The 21,445-nt window shown below is 42.1% G+C and overlaps 1 protein-coding gene across 4 annotated transcripts in view; it reads right to left on the bottom strand.

Moving 5' to 3' along the window:
* CACNB2 (calcium voltage-gated channel auxiliary subunit beta 2) overlaps positions 1-21,445 on the bottom strand; it is a 400,175-nt gene that overhangs the window by 30,778 nt on the left and 347,952 nt on the right. For 2 of the 4 annotated variants that reach the window (XM_067704511.1, XM_067704528.1), the window contains 4 exons: positions 13,236-13,358; positions 11,209-11,345; positions 7,516-7,592; positions 2,312-2,445 (listed from right to left, as the gene is read on the bottom strand). In XM_067704511.1, coding sequence (XP_067560612.1) covers positions 2,312-2,445; positions 7,516-7,592; positions 11,209-11,345; positions 13,236-13,358 — 471 coding nt within the window. Of the gene's footprint in view, positions 1-2,146; positions 2,167-2,311; positions 2,446-7,515; positions 7,593-11,208; positions 11,346-13,235; positions 13,359-21,445 lie in introns of all 4 variants that reach the window. The other 2 variants (XM_067704518.1, XM_067704538.1) reach the window with 1 other exon arrangement.

The following is a 21,445-nucleotide window of genomic DNA, read 5'->3' as shown; positions in this document are numbered from 1 at the left end:
TAATCCAAGGCGAGAAAATATTACTGTGACTGGGCTGTCAGATTTTACTGCTGAAAACTTCAGTGTTCAAAGTGAATTTTTTTTTTCTTTTTTTTTCAAAGTGAATTTTAATAGACACAATCAAGGTGGAAGACATTTTTAAACAGAAGAAAAAAAAAAAAAAACCAAGACAAACATAATACAGTGACAGCACAAATGCCACGCAAGCACCACTCTACAAGCAACTTAAAACGTGGCAAATAATCTCATCATTGCATCTCAGGTTGTTTCTTTTGGTTTCTGAACTCTACATTGAAGCTGACCACGTCATCAGTAACATAAGAAGAATGAATACCGGTGCCGAAGGCATCATAAGCATATTCGTGAAATGATTACATTAAATTCATTCATCAAATTCATTCATGAAATTATTGCATTTATACCACCTGAGATCATGTTGAAAGTGTTTAGAAACCAAGTCCTTATAACTATGCAGTCTAAGAATACCTTTTCCACTGTTATAAGTTGCACGCACTTTAGGAACAGCTCCCAAGAAATTTTATTTCAGGTCTTTAAATATGCAGTGGCCCAGTATTGGACGGGTCTTGGGTTCCTTTGATTTGTGACTGCCAACTAGCAAAGTGTTGCCCGTGCTGGTAAGTCAGCCTTTTTATCAGTAGGGTAGCAGAAATGACCTTATTTGATGGAATATTGGTACTCTGTGCTCTACGGATCATGACACCATCCTTTTCGTCTATCCTTTCCTGCTAAGTGTAATGTGTTCCAATTATTTAGTGGAAGAACTACGATAAACATTTTTCAAGTTCTGGAATTTAAGAGTCAGCAAACTTCAAAAACCTATCAGCGAACGTGGTTTTCGTTCCTGTCGCTGTTCTGTAAAGCCCAGAGCAGCTGAGCAAGGCTGCGTTTCTAGGTTTCTGCTGCTCTGAACACTGAGTCACCTGGCTGCACGTTTTAGCCGTGACAAGAAGACAGGACCAGAGACATGGACCCACTGTCGTGGATGGACGTCCAGCTGGGGCTTTCGGTGTTCACACAAAAATCCAGGTGTTTTAGTCTGTGCTGGAGTGGCTAGGTCTTCCATGATGAAAGCAACCATAATTTACTTAAAAAATAAAACGAAACACAGTTCAGCATCGGACACCTCACTGATGACTCAGAGTTCCTCCACAGGGCAGAATCCTCGTGCGCAGAGAAGAGCTCAGGGCGTGGACAGTCGAAGGGGGAGTAGGTTCTACTCCACCCCTGAGTGTCATGAGAGGTTATGCCGGACTTTGCTGACGTCACAAAGAATAACTCTAAAAGACAGCACAGCACAGCAGGCGGTGGGCAGTGGTGTGTAAAAGAAGGGAAGGAAAGAAGGGGATTGGAGGGGAGGTATCCTTAGAAAATAACGCTTTGGAGCTACAAAATGTGCTGGAGGAAACAGACTTTGGAATCAGTGGAGCGCAGAAATAGCCTAGTTTCCAGTCAGGGGACGAAAAACATCACTGGGTAGCATCTTGGTCGGCCAGCGGCACAGGCTCTACGCACGCACAGCCACCGTGCCGCCATCCGACGGGGGGATGCTGAGGTCTGAGTAACACTGGGAGAGGGTTTACATATGACAACAGGAGAAACTCAGAGTAAACCGCCAAAACAAGCCTGCAGTTTCCCACCGGTCTTGTTCATCGGCAGATTTTGCTCCTAGTGGATCAGAAGTTTAAATGCTGACTAAATTAAAAATTGAAGAATTGAAAAAAATGTTTTAGTACAAGCTATGTATCTGGATATCCTAAATCAGAATATAATGATGGTTTTAATAGGCTTGATTATCAGTTAAATTTCTGCAGCAGAGAGAGAAAGAGACAGAAGCATGCACAGGAGAGGTGCATTCCATGGAGTTGTCAGCGTTTGACGTTCCTTGAATGTTGGAACGAATGCCCTTGGGGGGGTAGATATTATTCCATCAAAAAGGCTAAGTACTGCAATGGTGATTTCACAGGTCACTCACCGAATTTAGTTGGTTGGAAATGCATGGACTCAGTTAGCGGCTTGATAGGTTCTTTTCATAGGACAGAACTGATTGTATCGAATAAAACGGTGGGATTGAATGCTAATGATGCCAGGGGCAGGATAAACACAGCTTATGTCAATGTGAACTTACCGATTTCTGCTTCTGCTTAGCTACAGCAGCATGGAAAAGAAACAAAGAATAACAAAGCATGCATGTTATTGGCTTTATCAAGGACGCAGACAGTCCACAGGACTAGAAGTGTGACGTAGTGCAGTTGGGCACGTGGACAGACGCAAGCTTGGAAGTTCATGTTACCTTCTTAAAGAAGGGCATTCTTTTCTCTTTGGAGTGGGGTGACGTTACACTGTTTGCACTGGGTTTAGGGGAGCGGTGGTTTGCTGGAATATCATTGTCTTCTGCATCTAAGCCAGTAGCATCTATGTCTATAGCTATATACAGACAAACAATTCAAAAATCATCAGGTAGACAGGAGAGGAAAAATCGGTTATCAAAAAAATAAAACGAAAAGCAAACAAAACTAACCACAGTCAAAGATCTATCATGAGTGCTCAGCACAGTAAACAAAGTACAATTTCAAGGTAAAGCACATGAAGAATGTAATCAAATCAAACAGAAAGATGCTCTCATAATATCTGTGTGCTTGGACACATCAGTTTCACGCTACATCTCTCGAGTAAGATTTTTCAGAGAAACAAGTTTTTAATTTGTAGTTTTGTTTCAAATATACTATGATATTTTCCAAATCAACTGTCTATGAGTAACAGGACAGAACACCTTCACTTCTTCCCAGAGCTTAAAGCAGCTTTCAGATAACCAGCAACTACATGGGAAACCTTTATCACATTGTGCCTCTGATATCTTATTGCGCTTGGTTTGGTGTGAAAATAAGGGCAGTGTGAAAAGGTTCACCGAAATCACAACAGGCACTTGAGGGAAAGAGAGAATAGAAAATCCTAAACCCAGCAACACAAAGAAGTTATACACAAGGCAAATGATTCTGGAGGGACCAGGATGGACCAGATTAAAATGATTTCACCATGATGTGAGCACCCCCGAGGCAGGCCTGATTGAAGACTAATTGGAAACCACTGGATCCAATGATGTCCAAATGAAATGAATCTCATACAATGATCTAAGGCGCCTCCCGATGATTTGATATAAACTCACTGGGTTTACATGAGAGGCAGTTGCAGAAGGGCAGGCAGACCCGAGAGAATATGCCACCGACCTCCTCATCTGGAGAATGAGGGGTTTCGATCTGTGGTTCCACATGTTTTCAACTTTATAACTCTCGGGTCCTGAAAACAGAGCCCTGGAGAATTAAGTCTCCAGTGAAAAAAGATCCAGCATCTCACTGTGACGTTTATACTGTGCATCCACGCGCGATCACGCGCGAATTCGATCCTCGGTGGAATCAGAGCTGGAAGGCATTTGAGAAAATCAACTGCAACTCTCTTGCTTTTCAAGATCGAAAAGAAATTCTCAGAGTTGAAGGGACTTGTTTTTGGTGAAAACTTGGAATCTAGCTCTTCTGCCTCTGTGATGCTGTACGACTCTCCGGCCGAGGTCCCGCCACAATCCCGGTACCCTCATCCAATTGCCTAAGCTTCCCAGGTGGGCTCGTGTCCTCAGCGTCAGGATTCAGGAAGATATTACAGAGCTGAGCTCACTAGGAAGTTATTGTGTCCTTTAGGTGAGGTCACGTAGAAGAAGAGAGGAAGAAATCGACTCGCCCCGGGACAGCATCATATCACACATGTAGCTCTCTTAACAAAAACCACAGTACATTCAGACGTAAGGACCAAAATTACTATTGCGAAAGGACGGACGGCTCAGTGTTGCAAAACCTTAGCTTCCATTCCCTGTGAAACATAAGCTGCCCTGGTGCTCCTGACAGCCGCCTGGAACCTTTCCAAATGACTGGAGATCATCTGACAGGCATCACGTTATTTTTCAGTGTTGAAGTTATTACAGATATTAGATGATTCACTCAGCCTTTCGAAAACTAGGCTCTCCTGTTGAATTGTTCCTCTGCATTTGATTAGGTCGAATCTCTAGGATGGAGCGAACACCTGACATCGTTAGCACAGTGTTGCAAATGTCAGCTCTTGCTTGCATGAAGATGAGGCAAGAATGCTCTTTCTCCAGTGACAGTCATAACACAATGAGTTAATTTCAGGTATATAGTCAGGCATACCTAGTAGGTATGCCTTTCTCTTTGCCCCATCTATGCCTTTGCATAAGCTAAGAGGTTCCGCACGTGTTGTAGAATGGAAACGTTATGAAATGTGCCTAGTGGTTTGAACTGATGCTGACTTGCATACCACCCGATGATGCTTTTCCCTGCATCTCAATTTAGGGAGCATGTTATTCACGTCTTCCTGGGTGAGACGGAGAGGATCTGGCTCAGTTTTTCATTATCCCTATAGTATGCCTTAAGTCAAACCAAATAAGCTTCCCTTCTGGTGCTCAATTCCCATATGCTCCTACCTTTCTAGTCTTTTACGGGGCTGATAAAGGCCACATTCAAGGGACAGTCCCCTTGAGAGCCTCTCTGAAACTGAGGATACCTAATGGCCTGTCACTGTTGACAGGACCCTGGGATGGCAAAGTTCGTGAACTGAATTTTATGATCTGTCCATTGGGTTTTTGGTTTAAAGGAAGAGTGGAAACGTGTAAAAAGGTGAGCTGTACCATTGCCCAGATATTCGGCTGCCCCCTCACATAGCCTGAGTCAGGTTTGAAATTTACCTGTATTAGGACACAAGGGCTCAAAACCCTAGATTGAGGACTTTGCCATCTACTAGTCCTGATTTTGGTTAACTGAAATCTAAAAGCATCTGGGTTTGTCCTGAGACGCAGAATCCTAAAACACTTGGCTACCTTCAGGACACGTTAAGGAAATGTACTGTGCGCTAAGGGGCGCCTTCAACTCTTCTCATAGTCCTGTATATACTTTATTAGGTTCAGATGGTTCTCCTCGTGCTGAGAGAGGTGAGATGCTCCCCTTTCTCATCTCATACTTGCACTGGCATACCTTGGCAAACCTTAGTATTTACTTGGGAAAAACCGCCTCCTTTAAAAAATAGCTTCTTTTCTTCACTAGCACGCTTTAGTTTAAAAATTATTTATTTATTTGGGCAGAGACCCTTGGGAACATTTCTTGAACTCTAAATTTAGATGTAATCTTAGACAGTTGGGTCGAGTTGAGTGGCATGCTGGGGCAGAGGGTGCGGACACACATGTGTAGGTATGGGGTACACGCTGTGCAACCAACTACTACCTCATTCCCCAGGGGTGAGGTGGAAATTTTTCCTTTTCCACATCCTGGAGAACCTCCAGTTATATTTCCTCTGGGCAAAGGCTTCTGTTCTTTAGTCTCGCAATGAGTGAGGTGAATTGTAGGTAGGGCCTCGGGAAACAAAGATGACGATGATGATAGGGGACCTATCCACATTTGATAGATTAGGCAGGGTTCCCTGCAGGCGGGGTGGAAGACTCTCTCTGTAGAATTTTCTGATGTCTTCAGTTAAGTAAGTTGTAGTATTGATACGAAAGTTATAGCAGGAGCCTGATGGACCCATTATACATTTTGCAGTTGGTTAAAATTTCCTGTTCACTTAGTCACAGTGTTTTCTACTCTTGGGATTCAGAAAAGTGATTCCAAAGTCCTGTCTCTGTATAAAACTCAGGGAGTGAAGTTTACAATCTCTTTTTTATCTTTACACTGTGGTTTTAATTTTTTTTACCATGTCAACACTTCCACATTGTAAGGCCAAGATGATGGAGAGATTGTTTTCCGAAAACAAAAATTATCCGTGTTTTAAAGAACATACTTTGTAGTTAACTTGTCTTTTTTTAAACTGAAGTATAGTTGGCTTACTATGTTGCGTTAATTTCTGCTGTACAGCAAAGTGATTCCATTATACATATATATATTATATATATATATATATATATAACATATATATATATTCTCTTTTATATTCTTTTCCACTATGGTTGATCTCAGGACATTGAATAAAAAAATCATCTGTATTATATGAAACTCTTAATTGAACTTGATGCTTAGGAATGCCTAACATCTGGCTACAAAAATGAAATGTTATTTTCCAGACACACTGACTTATTCTTCAGGAAGCACGTGCCAGGTCTCGTGATGTGGCCGAAACGGTGAGAAGGCTACATTTCGGTTACAGGGAATGGAAAACCCCTCCCGGTTGACGGAAGTGGGGTTGACAGTCTGGGGCCAGAGCTGCCACTTTATCACAATGTGAACTGGCGTTTTCCCATTTCTGGAGCCTCGTGACCGTCCTCAGGACTCTCCGGGACAGTTTTGAAGACACAGAGGAAGAGTATAAGGTTTGTATCATAATCCCTGCAACTCCACCCACTGGAGAAAGGGCACAGATAAGCCCCCTTTCGCCTGGGCACTCAGGGAACATCTACTCAGCCACCATCAAGAGAAGACACCAACCTCACACCGTACCTAAAGGATTTCGATGCTTCCTTTCAAACATATCATTTGACTTAGTTTGGGGCAACTTAGAATTATTGCTCATTGTCAGTACCTGGTTTTGGAAATCAGTACACCTTCTAAAATTATTTCTGACTGTGCTCAGATTTTGCTCGCTCAACAAGTCCTCTAGTTTTTCCTAAGAAGCCCGGCATCGTCTCTGAAAGCTGCCAGCATCCAGGAACAAGGCATGATCGTCAGCAACGAGGGGGGTCCTGCTCTTGAGGCAGTCAGAGTGCAACTACGTTGTTCCTAGACTTCTCCACGGATGCGTGCTTCTCTGTCTTTGACCTCGTCCCACTTCCAGCTTCCTAGAAATCCACAAAAGCTCCACTGGCCACCCCTTATCACGTTACTCTGGCTCTCAATTGCACCTCTTAGCGAACGAAGACTCTGATCATGGGTTTTCATCCAATTTGACCAATTCGTCTCCTGTGTACATAGAACTCCAAGTTCAACACGGAATGGCAGAGTTGCCAGATTGAGCAAATACAAATTCAGTTAATGAATTTCAGCTAGACGATGAAAAATTTTTCAAGTATGTCTGGTACAATATTGACTTCCACTAAAAGTATGATTCATTGTGTATCTGAAATTCACATGTATGTTGGTGTCCTTCTTCAGCACTTTGGAAAGAAAACAGTACTCACTCTTCCTACCAGCGTGGCTATAGTGGACTTTCATCCATTTACTGCCCATGACACTGCCGGGGACCATGGTGGTGGTCAGGGCTAGTCAAATCCGCTCACCACTTTGATCATCTAAGCAGTGAACACACTGACACCGTTTCTTTTCTTTCAAAGCCAGAAAGAAAGTTGCCCCAATGGTCCCTAACTCCAGGTGGCCACACTCATTTCTGATCCCTCTGAACACCTCAAGGGTTAACCTAGTGATTCAGTCTATGGAAACTCACACAACTAGGTAAAGACGGAGGAAAGCATGAAATGCAGTATGTACCGTTCAGCACTTACTACCTACTTACCAGATGACGGAGGTGTAGATTTTCTGGAACTAGGTACTATGTCACCCAAACTGGATGATGAATTTCCTCCTGATTTACTGGAGTAAAGCAAAAATTTATATTACAACTGACACTTATTTCGGAGATTAAAACATCTGTAATGCTCAATAAACATGATTTACTCATTATGTTTTTATTGAACTTTAAATCTGTCTTGCCTCCAAGGAGGCAAAGAGTAATTTCCCAGTGGAGACTCCTAGAGTGCTCGACATAGCCGTGTCAAGGTCTCTGTTGCAAATTCAGGGATTAATTTGAAAAGGCCCTGAGAGAATGGAAGAAAACTTGGGTACTTGCTGCAGTCCTCAAATTCTCTGCCAGGATCCCAGACAGATAAGAGCAAAGATTTCCTCTGCTTCTTATTTTCAAGACTCGGAAGCAGTGTGCAAACCTGCAGGCTAACAGCCAAACGTCTTGTTTAATTCTTGTTGGGTTTCTCCTCCTTTGTCTTAGCTGGCTTCTTTTTTAGTGTACCAAGATGGAACGTATTCAAGTTTTTACAAGCAACCTATTAAAAAAATCCCCAACAACACAGCTATGCTAAAACCTGCCAACCTTTAAAAGACACACGGGGGAACACGAGAAAGTGTTCTATGATTTAACCCTCAGAGTGTATCTGGAACATTCCTCAAGCATGGCTAAACGTGGAGGATTCAGCTTGGTTCATTTAGGAACCATCTGAACAGTGTATACTTCGGAACTACCAAATTCTATCATGAATCCAAGACACGCCTTAGTGTCTTAGAAACTTTGGGGTTAACATTAGAACGGTGGCATTTATGTTTTTACCAGTGGCCAGCATGCTAAATAATACACCACACGGCCCCTTCACAGAGGTGGATAGAAAGGAACATTTTAAAAGAGTGACATGGAATTTCAGCAAGACAGTCTCATGGCCAAATGTTTATTGTCATAGCCAAGCCAGGGTCTAGTGGAAAGAATCCGCTACAGTGTCTATGCATCCAAGGGTGATAATTAATATTCTGTAAATATTTACATGGATTTACTATTTCATGAATATTAGTATGAAAATATAAGTTCCACTAAAATACCAGTGACAGGCTGAATTTTATTGCTACCATTCTGGCATTTTAATGTGTAAAAAAGACAAACATCAAAAGCTTTAAGCAAGACCAGGAGGCCTCTGTATCTTTTTCAGGTTCTTAAAAGATATCCCAGCACGTTTAATAAGGATACCAGATGATATGTAAAAGTAATAAAATGTGGTATTTAGAGAAGCCATTTCTGGCAGTTATACAAGAATGCCCATTACCAAGCCCAACGCGTTTTCTTCCACCAGTTTTTTTTTTTCTTTTTTTAAACTGCTAAGTCTAATTCCAGTTCAAACTTGGGTTTGTTTTACATTCGCTTCGAATTTCCGTAACAGTCAAAGTATTATTTGAATTGTGTAAAATTGTGACAAACACTGCAAAGAGTTAAAATGTTCTGAATGCAAATTTGCCCTTCATGTTTAATTCTATAAAAATGCTACGTTCTTGAGCTGTTCTCCAATTCTACTGCCTTTGATTTCTGCTGATTTTTTTTATAATTTACACATCTGAGTTTTATAATACTGCTGAATTCTGAGTTTTATAATACTGCCTGAAAGTTATGCCCTCAAAACATAAGTGTATTTAAAATGTTTGGAGACAGATGTAAGAACCTCTGAAAACAAGAAGAAGTATTTTCACCTACTTGGGCAAAAGCTTAGGTAAAGAGACAGGACAAAATAAAATCCAGAAAAATCAAAGGAAAATGAATATGGTTACAGGAAACGTAAACGAGTTCCTTAGAACAGGTATGAGGTGTTACACTACTCAAATACAGATAATTTATAGTTCTTTAAGGAAAAAATGCAATAGCAAAATAACACAGCTAATACAGTAGATAAGAACAGACGGCAATAATAATAACGATTCGTTCTGTGCTTGCCTGGACAGGCCCTGGTTGCACGATTTCACAGCACATAGGCCTCTGAAGTCAAGCTACAGACAGATGGATTTTGGTTACATCCTGATTCTACCTTACTTGCTGTGCAACCTTGGTCAAGTTTCCTAAATTCTCTCAGCCTGTTTCCTCATCTGCGAAGACGAGGCCCAAATACCTACCATTCCTGTAGGTTCTTATAAAGCTGAGCTGATCGCTAATGGCTAGACCAGGGATCCCCAGCTGGGAGGCAAAGGAAACCCTACCTTCTTAACAATTTGGCAAAATGTCTCCCATCCTACTCCTTGAGAAGTAGTTTTCCTTTCTCAGTTTGTGTATGAAGAAGCAGAGAAAGATTTTATTAACTAGCATTAAGAAACCATTCTCAATACAGAGAATAGAAAAAGATACAATAAAGCCAATATAAGACTAGAAATCAAAAAAATGGCATCAGATCTTCAACGTCCTACAAGAAAGATGCCCAGGCTTTGTATATCTACACGCATCTACTTTTATATGACCAAATGCATTCACAGTCTGAGGGTCCCCAGTAACCCAGGGATTAATAAAAGTCAAATATGGGCTAGAGGTCTTGCAAAAGGGAAGAATCCATCTGAACTAAAAGAGCCTGAGAGTTATAAAATACTAGTGAATGAAGATGGATGTTCCAAACCACAAAGCATCTTCTTCTTTTTTTTTTTGCGGTACGCGGGCCTCTCACTGCTGTGGCCTCTCCCGTTGCTGAGCACAGGCTCCGGACGCGCAGGCTCAGCGGCCATGGCTCACGGGCCCCGCCGCTCCGCGGCACGTGGGATCTTCCCGGACCGGGGCACGAACCCATGTCCCCTGCATCGGCAGGCGGACTCCCAACCACTGCGCCACCAGGGAAGCCCGCATCTTCTATTTGACTTGTTTGTGGGCACTTGGAAAAATTCTTGCTAACACTGATATATGGTCACTGACAAAGGATTTTGCATCACTATGGAAAAAAATAAGATGTAAGCTTCAGAAAACAGAAGCCTAGCTATTCACATTAAAGAAAAGACTTGCCAGTAACACACCCTTTCACAGGGAAAAGCAAACCATGTTCTTGGACTTGTCTGCGGGGGGCTCAATTTAATATTCACTCCATATGTGAGGAGCCCTTCTAATGATTCTAGCGAGGGGCAAACAATCTCAAGAATTCTAGGGAAACAATCAATTGGCCCCAGCCTATTACATAACTCATCTAATTGCTACCTCCAGTGACAATTTACTGAGTTTCCCTTTAAGTGTTGAGCAGTGGGGCAGAACTGAAAATTGAGTTTCTTAAGTGAAAATGAAATTAAAAGACCACGAGAGCTGCTCTTTGCTGACATCTGAGACGGTCATTTCTGAAACGTCTTCCGGCCATGCCAGGCGGCTGCGGACACTGGGATTAGTCACCGGGATTGCTCGATGCCAGGGTATGTTCAGCAAAAGATTAAACTTCAGAATTTCCTCTGCACTGAAGCCTGAATTTAATACTCCATGACCTTAGCTCTTTTCATTCACGGTCATACTTAATTTGACTCTCTCCAGAAGGGGATGAAAATGAGAGGCTGGATGAAGTGTTTTAAATGCAGGATTTGTGATGCTCTCACCAGTCTGCTTTTTAACGCATAACAAAGACTGTAGAATCCGGCAACTGACAGTACACGCATGACAGTACAGTCTGGACTCTGACGCGAGCACTCGGTGCTTTGCTCCTACCTGGAGTAGAACCTCCCTTGCTTGGCTCTCTGTTCGTGCTGCAGCCTCGTATTCTCGAGCTTGACTGGGCTTGGAACGAATCCGATTTCACAGCCTTCTTTAACCAATCGCCCTATCCACCAGTCATTGTTAAATTTCTAAACGGAAAATCAGAATTGTCAAAATCAGTGCGCAGAAGTTAAACAAATCTTCACATCCTTTTTCTTCCCCATTGACCATTTTCACTGGAGATACGTACGGTGGCAGTGACAGCGAACTCAAATATCGCAAGTCAGGAAACCCTGTTCCCGTGTTGAGTGTGTGCTAAGAGCAAAGTATTTTCCGGGAGCTCAACAATCCATCTCCCGCCTGACTCTGCCTTCACTTTCCTGGCCTTGAGACCTTCCTGAATTCCACTGCAGCTGCTGGCACCATGAGTAGGATAAACTCTTCTTGTTCAAAGATGAACAGGTCTTCCTGACAAGAGACTAGCAGGAACTAGGGAGTGTTACAGAGGTCCTCCTCTTATATAATCAGATTAATTAGAAGTCTTAAGAGTGAGTGAGAAATATTGACATCGACGTGAAATATCTGATGTCAGAGCAAAATTTACCTTTGTGCAAACAGGTGTGTAATGACCACAGTCTGCCGTTCACAAATGACTTCTCCACTTACGTGGATGTCGGCGATCTCTCTCTTGTGCCTGGACTATCTGTCCTAAATCTTTAGGATACGGTTTGATGTGTCCCTCGGCTGAAAAGTAGTTTTCAAGCCTGTTCTCGAACATTTCAAAGAAGGGTATCCACTCTGTTTTTCTTTTCCTTCTTCTCTAAGCATCAGCCCTTGGGGATGAGAGCCTAGATTCATCTAACTTCCTGCTGTAAAGTGAGAGTCTAGGCATGCCATACTTCAGAAATTATTTTCTGTCTTCCCTTCCTGGCCAAACAGAAATAACAGCTCTTTTGAAAAGTTAAAGAAATGGCAGGCTCTACATTCTCTCGTCTCTTTTCATTGGCAGTTATCACCGCTTGCTCACAGCCTTTAGTGCCTGAGCAGTTAAACCGGCACATGCTCCATCCTATATATGATAGTTTGCCTCCGCTAATCCCAAACTCCCATTCCTTCCCTCCCCTACTCCCTCTCCAAGAATATTACAAAGAATATATATATGTGTATAACGGAATCACTTTGCTGTATGGAAGAAATTAACACAACATTGCAAATCAACTATACCTCAAAAAGATTAAAAAAAAATCCTTAGAACCGTAAAAAATTTTTTTACAAATGCTCCCTAGGAGAGGCCGTCCCCCAGCTGGAAGTGCTCCAATTGTAAATTCCTGCAGGCTTAAGAAAACCTCACACACCTAGAACACGTAAGGGGAATTTCTGGCCATTTCATACAGTGTTCTGCAAAACAGGCATTTGATAAATGTTGACTCAAAATAAACCTTAATTAAGAGTGAATTTTTCCAATTTACAGATTGAGTCACTGTTAACAAAAAGTGGAGGCTTTTGGTATGGTGGAAAAGGGATGTTCCCGATATCTGGTTCTTGCCTTGTTGGCTGTGACTGCATCCATTCCCCCTTCCCCTGCAGAAATTTACCACCAAAGAAGGAGAATGGGCAAAAGTGGCCTGAGTTTAGACCCTGCTAGCAGACAGGAGAGATCATGAATTCTAGATACTATTATTAAACCCTCCCCAGATGGTTAAACTTGGGACACGAGGGGAAAATGACACACGGTCAAGGTTAAACCTTAACACAAAAAGTACAGGTTAAGTATAAAAAAAGGATCATCTGCCCCAGTGGTTCTCAATTTCTGGGTCACAGAGCCCAGGGGAGCCTTGAGGTTATTCCAAGAGGCCTGTGACTTTTTTCTTCTTTAAAAAGGTTATATTTATATTAGAAAAGCTTGAGAGGCACTGATTTCACGTGTATGTTATCCAACCGCAGCTACACGCCATGCTATTTCACAGCAATGAGAAGTAAGAAATGATGCTTCAAGGTAGAAAAATCATGTGGATAGAAATTCCAATTATTCTCCTTACTTCCTTAACATGCAGAAAATCTTTTGCTTCGAATGAGATGGCCATGCCTGGCACTGGGACGTCGTCTTCATGGGCTGCGCTATAGCTGACATTTGTCCGGACTGCAAATGCAACGGGCTTTGTCTAAAATGGGAAAAGGAAGGGAGAAAAAGATTGAAAAAAAAGAAAAAACAGCGTTCCCTCTCTTTCCCCCTCAAAGTACAAACACACACTGAATAACTGTTGTCACTGTTGTTGCTTTTCCCAACTTTGGTTCTTTATCACAAAACAGCTTATCAGCATTTACAAACCTTCGAGCGCTCAGCTATACTACCCGTTTCCGAACTAGAAAAAGGCCACTGTGCTCTTTGAAAGCATAACAAGTAATGAAGGTGAAGAGGAACTACTGAAATAGGAGTTTACAACATAACAGCTTGTAGCAAATGGAAATCAAGAAAAATACACAGGATTGAAATGCCCAGTTCTTGTCTTTCAGTGAAAAAGACTTAGCCACTGCCATCTCCACCCCAAACACGTACTTTAATTAATAATAAATGGCATAATTCCAAAAGGTACAATGTTTTGGATGAAGAAAGAACCACGGAATGTATCTTATGACTACAAACACTGTATTCGTGGCGGCCAAGCATCACGAAAGCAATGACCTTTTATTCTATTACTTTTCCTCCTTGAGTTCACTGAGCCACTAAAGATGATAACGTTCATTAAGCTATCCTTCATTATTTGATGCTTTGCAAATATACAGATACGTATTTGTCCTCTATCTAGGCAACACCTGTTTAATCACAAGGTGAAAAAACAGGCAAACTCAGAAACGGTGAAAAGAGGAATTGCTCTAACTGGCATTGTGTTTCTTTCGCATTGTGGGCATGTGGATTTCTTCTGAGCAGGTTCTTCCTATTCAAAGAGCTCTTCATCGGGACTGCTCATGAAGGACAAGAGGGAATTAGAACAGAAAGAACCCATCTTCACTTCCGAATCTTCAGAGTTAATGCATTCTAGCTGACTACTGTCTGGGTTGAGGACTGAGCTCATAAGAGCCACGGAGTTACTCAGATCCATCCACAACATGTAGAGTGGGAAAGGAGGACCAGGTTCTGGACATGGGCGCAGTAGACAGGAAGTGGACTGAAGACACGAAATGCATTTCCTGGCATCCCTTACGATTTTTTATTAAAAATGTAAGAGGGGCTGCTCCTCATATGGAAATACAAAACTTAAAAAAATAGAAATAAAAGTTGCCTACAGTTCTACCACTGAAACACAATTCTCGATTGTGTGATAGTATTTCCATTTTTTCCTGAAATTAAAAAAATTTTTGATTCCCATAGCTATAATCATAATATTTTACCCAATTCGTACCCAATTTTTACCCAATTCTTAACAGTTTTTCAGGTGATACACTTTTAAAATTTTTATTTATTTTTTTTAGGGCATCATTCTCTATTTTTAACAAAAATAACTGAGGGTATATTTTGAAGACAGGGCAGAGCCACTTATCATGCATCTGGTTTTAACAGATGATAGACTTTTAAAAATCTACCATTTAGAAAATGACCTCAACCATTCAACACTTTCTGGTGACGTCTAGGTTTAAAATTTTTTTCACTATGATAAATATTCTGCTTTGAAAAATCTCTGTATGAAAAGCCTCTATTTAGAATTCTTTCCTGGAGACACATTCCCAGAGGTAGCATGAGCAAGCCATGGGTTATCAAGACCTTTTAAACTTCTGTTCCAAACTACTGCCCAGATGAGCTGTACCGTTTTAAACTGCAAGCAGCAGTATAGGTTGGTGCCTTTTTCCATAAGATGCAGTCTTAATCAGACTCAGTTTTACTACTAGAAATAGCATTTTCTTGAGTATATTGATCCATTATTCAAGAGAGTTTCTGATCCCAACAGTATAAATCCAAGATTTTTTTCTATGACATGATCTCTCGTCTCTCTCAGGGACCTTTTAAAAAATTTTAAAAAGATAACAGAGTTTAAGTGTAGCCTATATATATAGCACATATATATTTTAAAACCACTGGAAGACATAAATTTTAAATGTACATCTCTAAAGAGTATCCCATGAAAATCTCTTGTCTTTTATCCAAAGACCAACTTTTCAGACACTAGAGTAGGAAGAGGGAACAGTGAGAAAAAAAAAATAAAGGGGTGGTAAAGTTAGCCTATAATAAGCGGGGCCACAGGTAATGATTTTATGCTCTTAGATTAAGACTTCAGTTCAGAATGTGGAATTCCCTTCTGGGCTCACCTCCTATAATCGACCATGCTCCCCTTAGACAAGGAGCTTCATATAGGAACCGGCTTTACAGAGCATACGGGTAGGAGAGAAGCAAGCAGAAGCCCGTCCCTCAGTGTCTTTACTTCAGGAACTATATTTCTAACTTACAATGTAGAACAGACAGGGTGGAGGGAAGATAAGAAGGCTTATCAGCTGGAGAGAAAGAGGCAGGATGCTGACCAGGGGGGATCAATGGACGACGTCATTTTTGAGTCACCGAACTCACTTCGGCTCCATCTAGCTTAAGCAGCACATCTATGATATGGAAGATATTATCTACATCAATTCCACTCACGTGGGTTCAAGAACAGAGGGTTTTAGATGAACCTGGATTTGAATGTTGATTTATTTACAGGGAGCGTAGTCTGAACAAATCCCTTTAATCTCATGGAGTGTGTTTCCAAGGCTAGGCTACTGTTTGGTACACAGAGTGAGCTCAGTACATGAGCATTTTCTCTAGACTAAAAGAACGACCGTACATACATGAATGTTTCCCAATAGTCACTCATCTATGAACGCTCAGCACCAGTGGTTTCCTTGGTGCTCTGCACTGGAACCCACCTCACACCAGACTAGTTAACACAGGTTAATGCCTGCCATGAGATGCATGCTAAACCACGCTTACATTCGAGATACAGCCACGAGTTCTCTCCAGCATGGACTCTCTCACGTTCTCTCAGGTATGAGAAATGGTAAGGTTTCCCATGTTCATTTTGCTTATAGGATCCTCTCTACTTGCTGTGTCCGATCTGTCTAGTTCTGATTTTCTTTGTTAGTCCTCAGACACAGAGGCTTCTTTTTCTTTGAAACCAACCTTAGGTCCCAAGGGAACATCCCTCATAGACTCTTTGAATTTTTAATCCCATGAAACTATTTTTTATCACACGTATCCTGATTTAAGTTGACATCTGCGTTTTGGGCCGACTCTACGCTCAAGTCTTCATAGGACTCTTTCCTGCCGTCATTCAGGGCTCTCCCCCGTGGCTGCCCCTCCCTGGCTCACGTTCGGTCCGGAAGCCTGCCGTACTGTTTTGGTTTTCCAGTGTCACTTCTCTAATCAGGGCCCTGGGACCACTTCCCTCTCATGTCGTCCGTCATAACAATTTGTGACTCTCACGGACGCTCGGGGCATTTATTTTTTGAGGCCAGTGGCCATTTACTCTCTTTTTTTTGCTCCCTGATTAAGATAAAGCAAAGTCCTGAGAAGCAAGAACAAATTAAGAGCTCAGAAACCTTGGGTCCTTACAGAGGCCTCACGGGAACACCAGGTCAGAGTGCACCGTGGTGACTGACCAGAGCTCTAACACGTGCCGGGACCCAGAAGGTGTTCTGGGCACTGAGGGAAGCGAAGTTGGTCCAGACCCCAGGACTGAAAGTAACCTCGAGCTCCAAGCAGTGGGTTCTGCCCCAGGTCATAGGTCCCCCCCTTCAAGAGGTCCTTTGTTCTCCCTCTAAAACTCCAGGGCTTCCCAGGTTTGTCTGAAAGGCCTGATCATGGCTGGAGGGGAAGAAAGGCAGAAAACATCAATATAAAGATGGCTCGCAGCCCTAGGCAGGGTCCCATCAGGACTGACTATTGTGAATGGTACTTAAATCCAAATTCAGATTCAGATCTAGATTCATCTGACTCCACAGAATCATTAGGGTCCCGAGGAGACAATATGACCGCCTTAATTCCACTGTCTTTCTTTTCAGTCGACTCCCTTCACATCCTGGGAACCTTATTCTCAGGCCAGTGCTCTAGCCGGAGTCTATGTTGCTCTCTCCTTCTACATGGGTTCCTGGCTAACTTGTCTTGTAGCCGTGGAGGACCGGATACGTGATGGAGAGGCACACGATTCTATCAGCCTTCGCTTCTCCCTCTCCTGTGCCAACGAAAAGGGGAACAGATTGGTTCTCTGCCTTTTCTGGTACCTCCCATCCAGTATACGCTACGTAGCCTCAGGGTGGTTGGTAAACCACCTACCTGTACTTGGTAGTCTACCTTTTGACACAGAATTAAACGCTCGCTGCCACTTAACTTGTAGACTCAAGTGCCAGTAAATACCAACTTATAGAAGAGAAGCATCTCGTTATCCGGACAGTCATGCAAAAGTGCTTTAAAAACTCTAAGGCTGTGTCATTTCACCTTGGTGTCTGCAGTCTGTTTTCAAGTAACATTTCAGAAGAAGGCAGTGAGTGAGTGACACAGGTGTGTCATGGGACCGCCGTGTCATGGAACAGCCGAGTGACGATGACCAAAGACATCCTCACTCTCCTCCTCCAGGTCCTTCTTCGTCTTGGACATGGCACGATTTATGATGAAATGATAAAAGCTACTACTTTGGATGTCTGTGAAGTGCTGTGCTGGGTATTATGCACAGCTTTTTGCATTTAATTTAATCCCAGCAACAACCATTCCTCCCAAGTGAGGAAGCTGAGGTTCAGAAAAACTCCTCCAGGGCCACAAGCAATGGAGGGGATATTCAAATCCGACTATCTCATCTGAAAGCCTGAGTTCTTTCTGCAGTCCTCGCCTCCTTTTCATTCAAAGGGGTACATGGATGGCAATGTTTGAGCATTTAGATGTCTGTGTGAAATTAGTGAATACTGGAAAGTAATAACTTACAAAATTCTACAAATTGTTTGGTACCAAAAAAAAGGTAAAAATGTAGGCCTCAGTCTGCCTTGTAGCCTAATTTAGTCCATTTTTTCAAACGTAAAACAGTCAACGAGCAGTGTCACATGTTAGAACTCCAGGCATGCATTATAAAGGTCATGTATTGCTGTATCTTTGCCCTTCAATCGGTTTGTGGTCCAGTAAATCATAACAATATCAAATCATGATTTTTATTTATTTAGATGTGACTTTTCTTTTTTCACGTCTCTTTTTCATAATACATAAAGCTCCCTTTCATTCAAAGAGGGCTGAGATAGTAAAATACACGTGGTTTCATAGTTTCTAAAAATGCCACCAAGGCTGCTGCATTGGGAGAATTAAAGCCCTCAGCTACTACAGTCCTAAAAAGGTGAGGAAACGTCACTCCAAGCTCCTTACGGTGAAATGTTTCGTGGGCTAACTTTAAGGGTTTTTGAGTAGCCTGAGAGTTATTTGGGAACATTCCAAGTTGGCTTAGTCCATTCATGACTCTTGGTTTATGGTTCTCAGGATGGACTTCATTTGATGGATGACTGAACTTACTTATAAATACAGCAGGAGGTGGCCGAGGGTGCTAACCACCTGCTTTCCTCACCTCCCTCCTCCTTCTGACTCCAGCACCACTATAGTCTGGCCCAGCAATGCCCACTGAACCCTCCCAAACTCTCCTTATGTTTCTGCTCTGACTCAGGCCCTCTAGCCCCCATTCTGACCCTCACCACGCTGCCACTTGCTCTACTCTGCCTAGAGATGGACATCTGGGCTGGTCATTAACAGACGTGCAGGGGACCCCATCTGGAAAGTTCGGGGGGGATGCTTGTAGACAGCTCTGGGGCCACATGACTTGCTATTTCTCACAACCCAAAGAAGTTCCATCAGCACCACGGAGGCCCGGCCTATGGAAGCTCATAGGCTCCTGTCAGAGATACGTTTGAAGTTTATAGCAGGAACCAACTTTATCTTTATTTTCTCACAGTCTTCTAGAATCACTAGACCTAAGGCTGTCAGAAAACAATAATTGTAAGTAGGAGATAATTAACTTAAAAAATCACTTTGGATCCAGCAATTCCACTTCTGGGCATATATCCAAAGGAAACAAAAACACTACGCTAAAGCAACATCTAGACCCCATGTTCACAGCAGCATCATTTACAACAGTCAAGACAGGGAAACACCCTAAGTGTCCACCAACAGATGAACGGATAAAGAAGATGTGAGATACACACACACACACACACACACACACACACACACACACACGACTATTATTCAGCCATGAGAAAGAAGGGAATCCTGCCATTTGCAAAAGCATGGATGGGGCTTCCCTGGTGGTGCAGTGGTTGAGAGTCCGCCTGCCGATGCAGGGGACGCAGGTTCGTGCCCCGGTCCGGGAGGATCCCACATGCCACGGAGCGGCTGGGCCCGTCAGCCGTGGCCGCTGAGCCTGCGCATCCAGAGCCTGTGCTCGGCAACGGGAGAGGCCACAGCAGTGAGAGGCCCGCGTACCGCCAAAAAAAAAAGCATGGATGGACTTTGAGAGGATCATGCTAAGTGAAATAAGAGAAAGACAAACCCTGTCTGATCTCACTTATATGTGGAATCTCAAAAGCGAAACAAAAGCCCAAAATTTCTGGTCGTGAAGTAAGATAAAACAAATTATCACCAATTCACGGCACTCGAGTTTTCTTCCTAAACAACGACTTAATGAGTTAAGAGGGAAGCTAATCATCTTAATGGATACAACAAATGTTTACCTTTCTTTCATTTATTAAAAATGTGCTAATGAATGATGGAATACTTACTGTTAAAAAGCAAAATGAAATTCACTCAAATAAGAATAGAATTCTGATCATGATGAATAGCTACTGAATTTTCATGCATCGATTTCTTAACACAGATGCATTTTAATATGCTGAATAGCAAAGTGTGTTTTTCCATTTTCATTTGGAGGCCATTAATAGCTAATAACATACAAGGAAAATCCATAATTTGTTTTAATGTCTACAATGGATTGTCTTAAATATTAACTACTCCCAACTTATAGTATTTTCTTAAAGAAACTGAAAGAAAAATGTAAAGAATTTAAATGACCCAGGTTCCTATTATGAGAGACTACAGAAAAGAGAGCTTAAAAATCTAATGAGATTTTGATCCATTTTCTTGCACATAATAATTTCCTATAAAACTTGCTATGCTTTTCTATGATTTTTTTTTTTTTTTTTTTTTTTTGCAGTACGCGGGCCTCTCACTGTTGTGGCCTCTCCCGTTGCGGGGCACAGGCTCCGGACGCGCAGGCTCAGCGGCCATGGCTCACGGGCCCAGCCACTCCGCGGCATGTGGGATCTTCCCGGACCGGGGCACGAACCCGTGTCCCCTGCATCGGCAGGCGGACTCTCAACCACTGCGCCACCAGGGAAGCCCGTTTTCTATGATTTTAAATGACTCAAATGAGAGTACAGCCATTGAGTCTTACAATGGAAATACTCAGAGCAAGAGAAGGTGAGGTACTTTCAGGAATAAGGTCAGAGCTATCTGCTTTATTTATTACATATTAATACTTGCCAATCATTGAACTTTTTGAAAATTTTTGCTTAATTTATTATAAAGTGTCAAGGGTAGTCTGAGAATTCTTTAATAGTAAACCAAAGAAAACCACGGTGATAAAAAGAATGTAACAACCAATTACGTATCCTGCTAACTGAACACTGAATCAGACTGAATAAGCAAATAGTCACAGATTTGTCATAAGATAAAATTTATACAGGCAGTTAACTGATTTGAGGAATTCAAATTTCTTGTCTAGAATGGATTCACTTAATGAATATTTATTAAGTACATGCTTACTATCTCCAGTTCTTATGCTCACATAGCTTAACTTATATTCTAGTAGAGGAGATATAAGTAAGATAATTGATAATTTCAAATAGTGAATAAAGTAAAACAAAGTTTTGTGAGTAGAGGGGAACCACAAGTGAAGGATGGATTGGCAATGTGAAATGGGGTGTTTAAGGAAAGCCTCTTTTGAGTTCTCAATGATCTCTTCATCCATCCATCCATCCATCATTTATGTTTCAGGTACTGTTTTAGACAGTTGGGCTACATCAGTGACCAAAAGAAACTGAAATTCCCTGCCCTCTAAGAGCTTAATTCTAAGCGGGAGAGACACATCATAAGTAATAGACATAATAAACAAAGTATATAACATGTTAGGAGGTGACAAATTCTGTGGAAAAAGGAAAAGAAAAACAAGGTAAGGAAAGCCATAGTAGCAGATGACAG

Source organism: Pseudorca crassidens, chromosome 1 (assembly GCF_039906515.1).
Source record: "Pseudorca crassidens isolate mPseCra1 chromosome 1, mPseCra1.hap1, whole genome shotgun sequence".
NCBI lineage: Eukaryota > Metazoa > Chordata > Mammalia > Artiodactyla > Delphinidae > Pseudorca > Pseudorca crassidens.
This window is presented reverse-complemented; position numbering and strand designations above follow the sequence as displayed.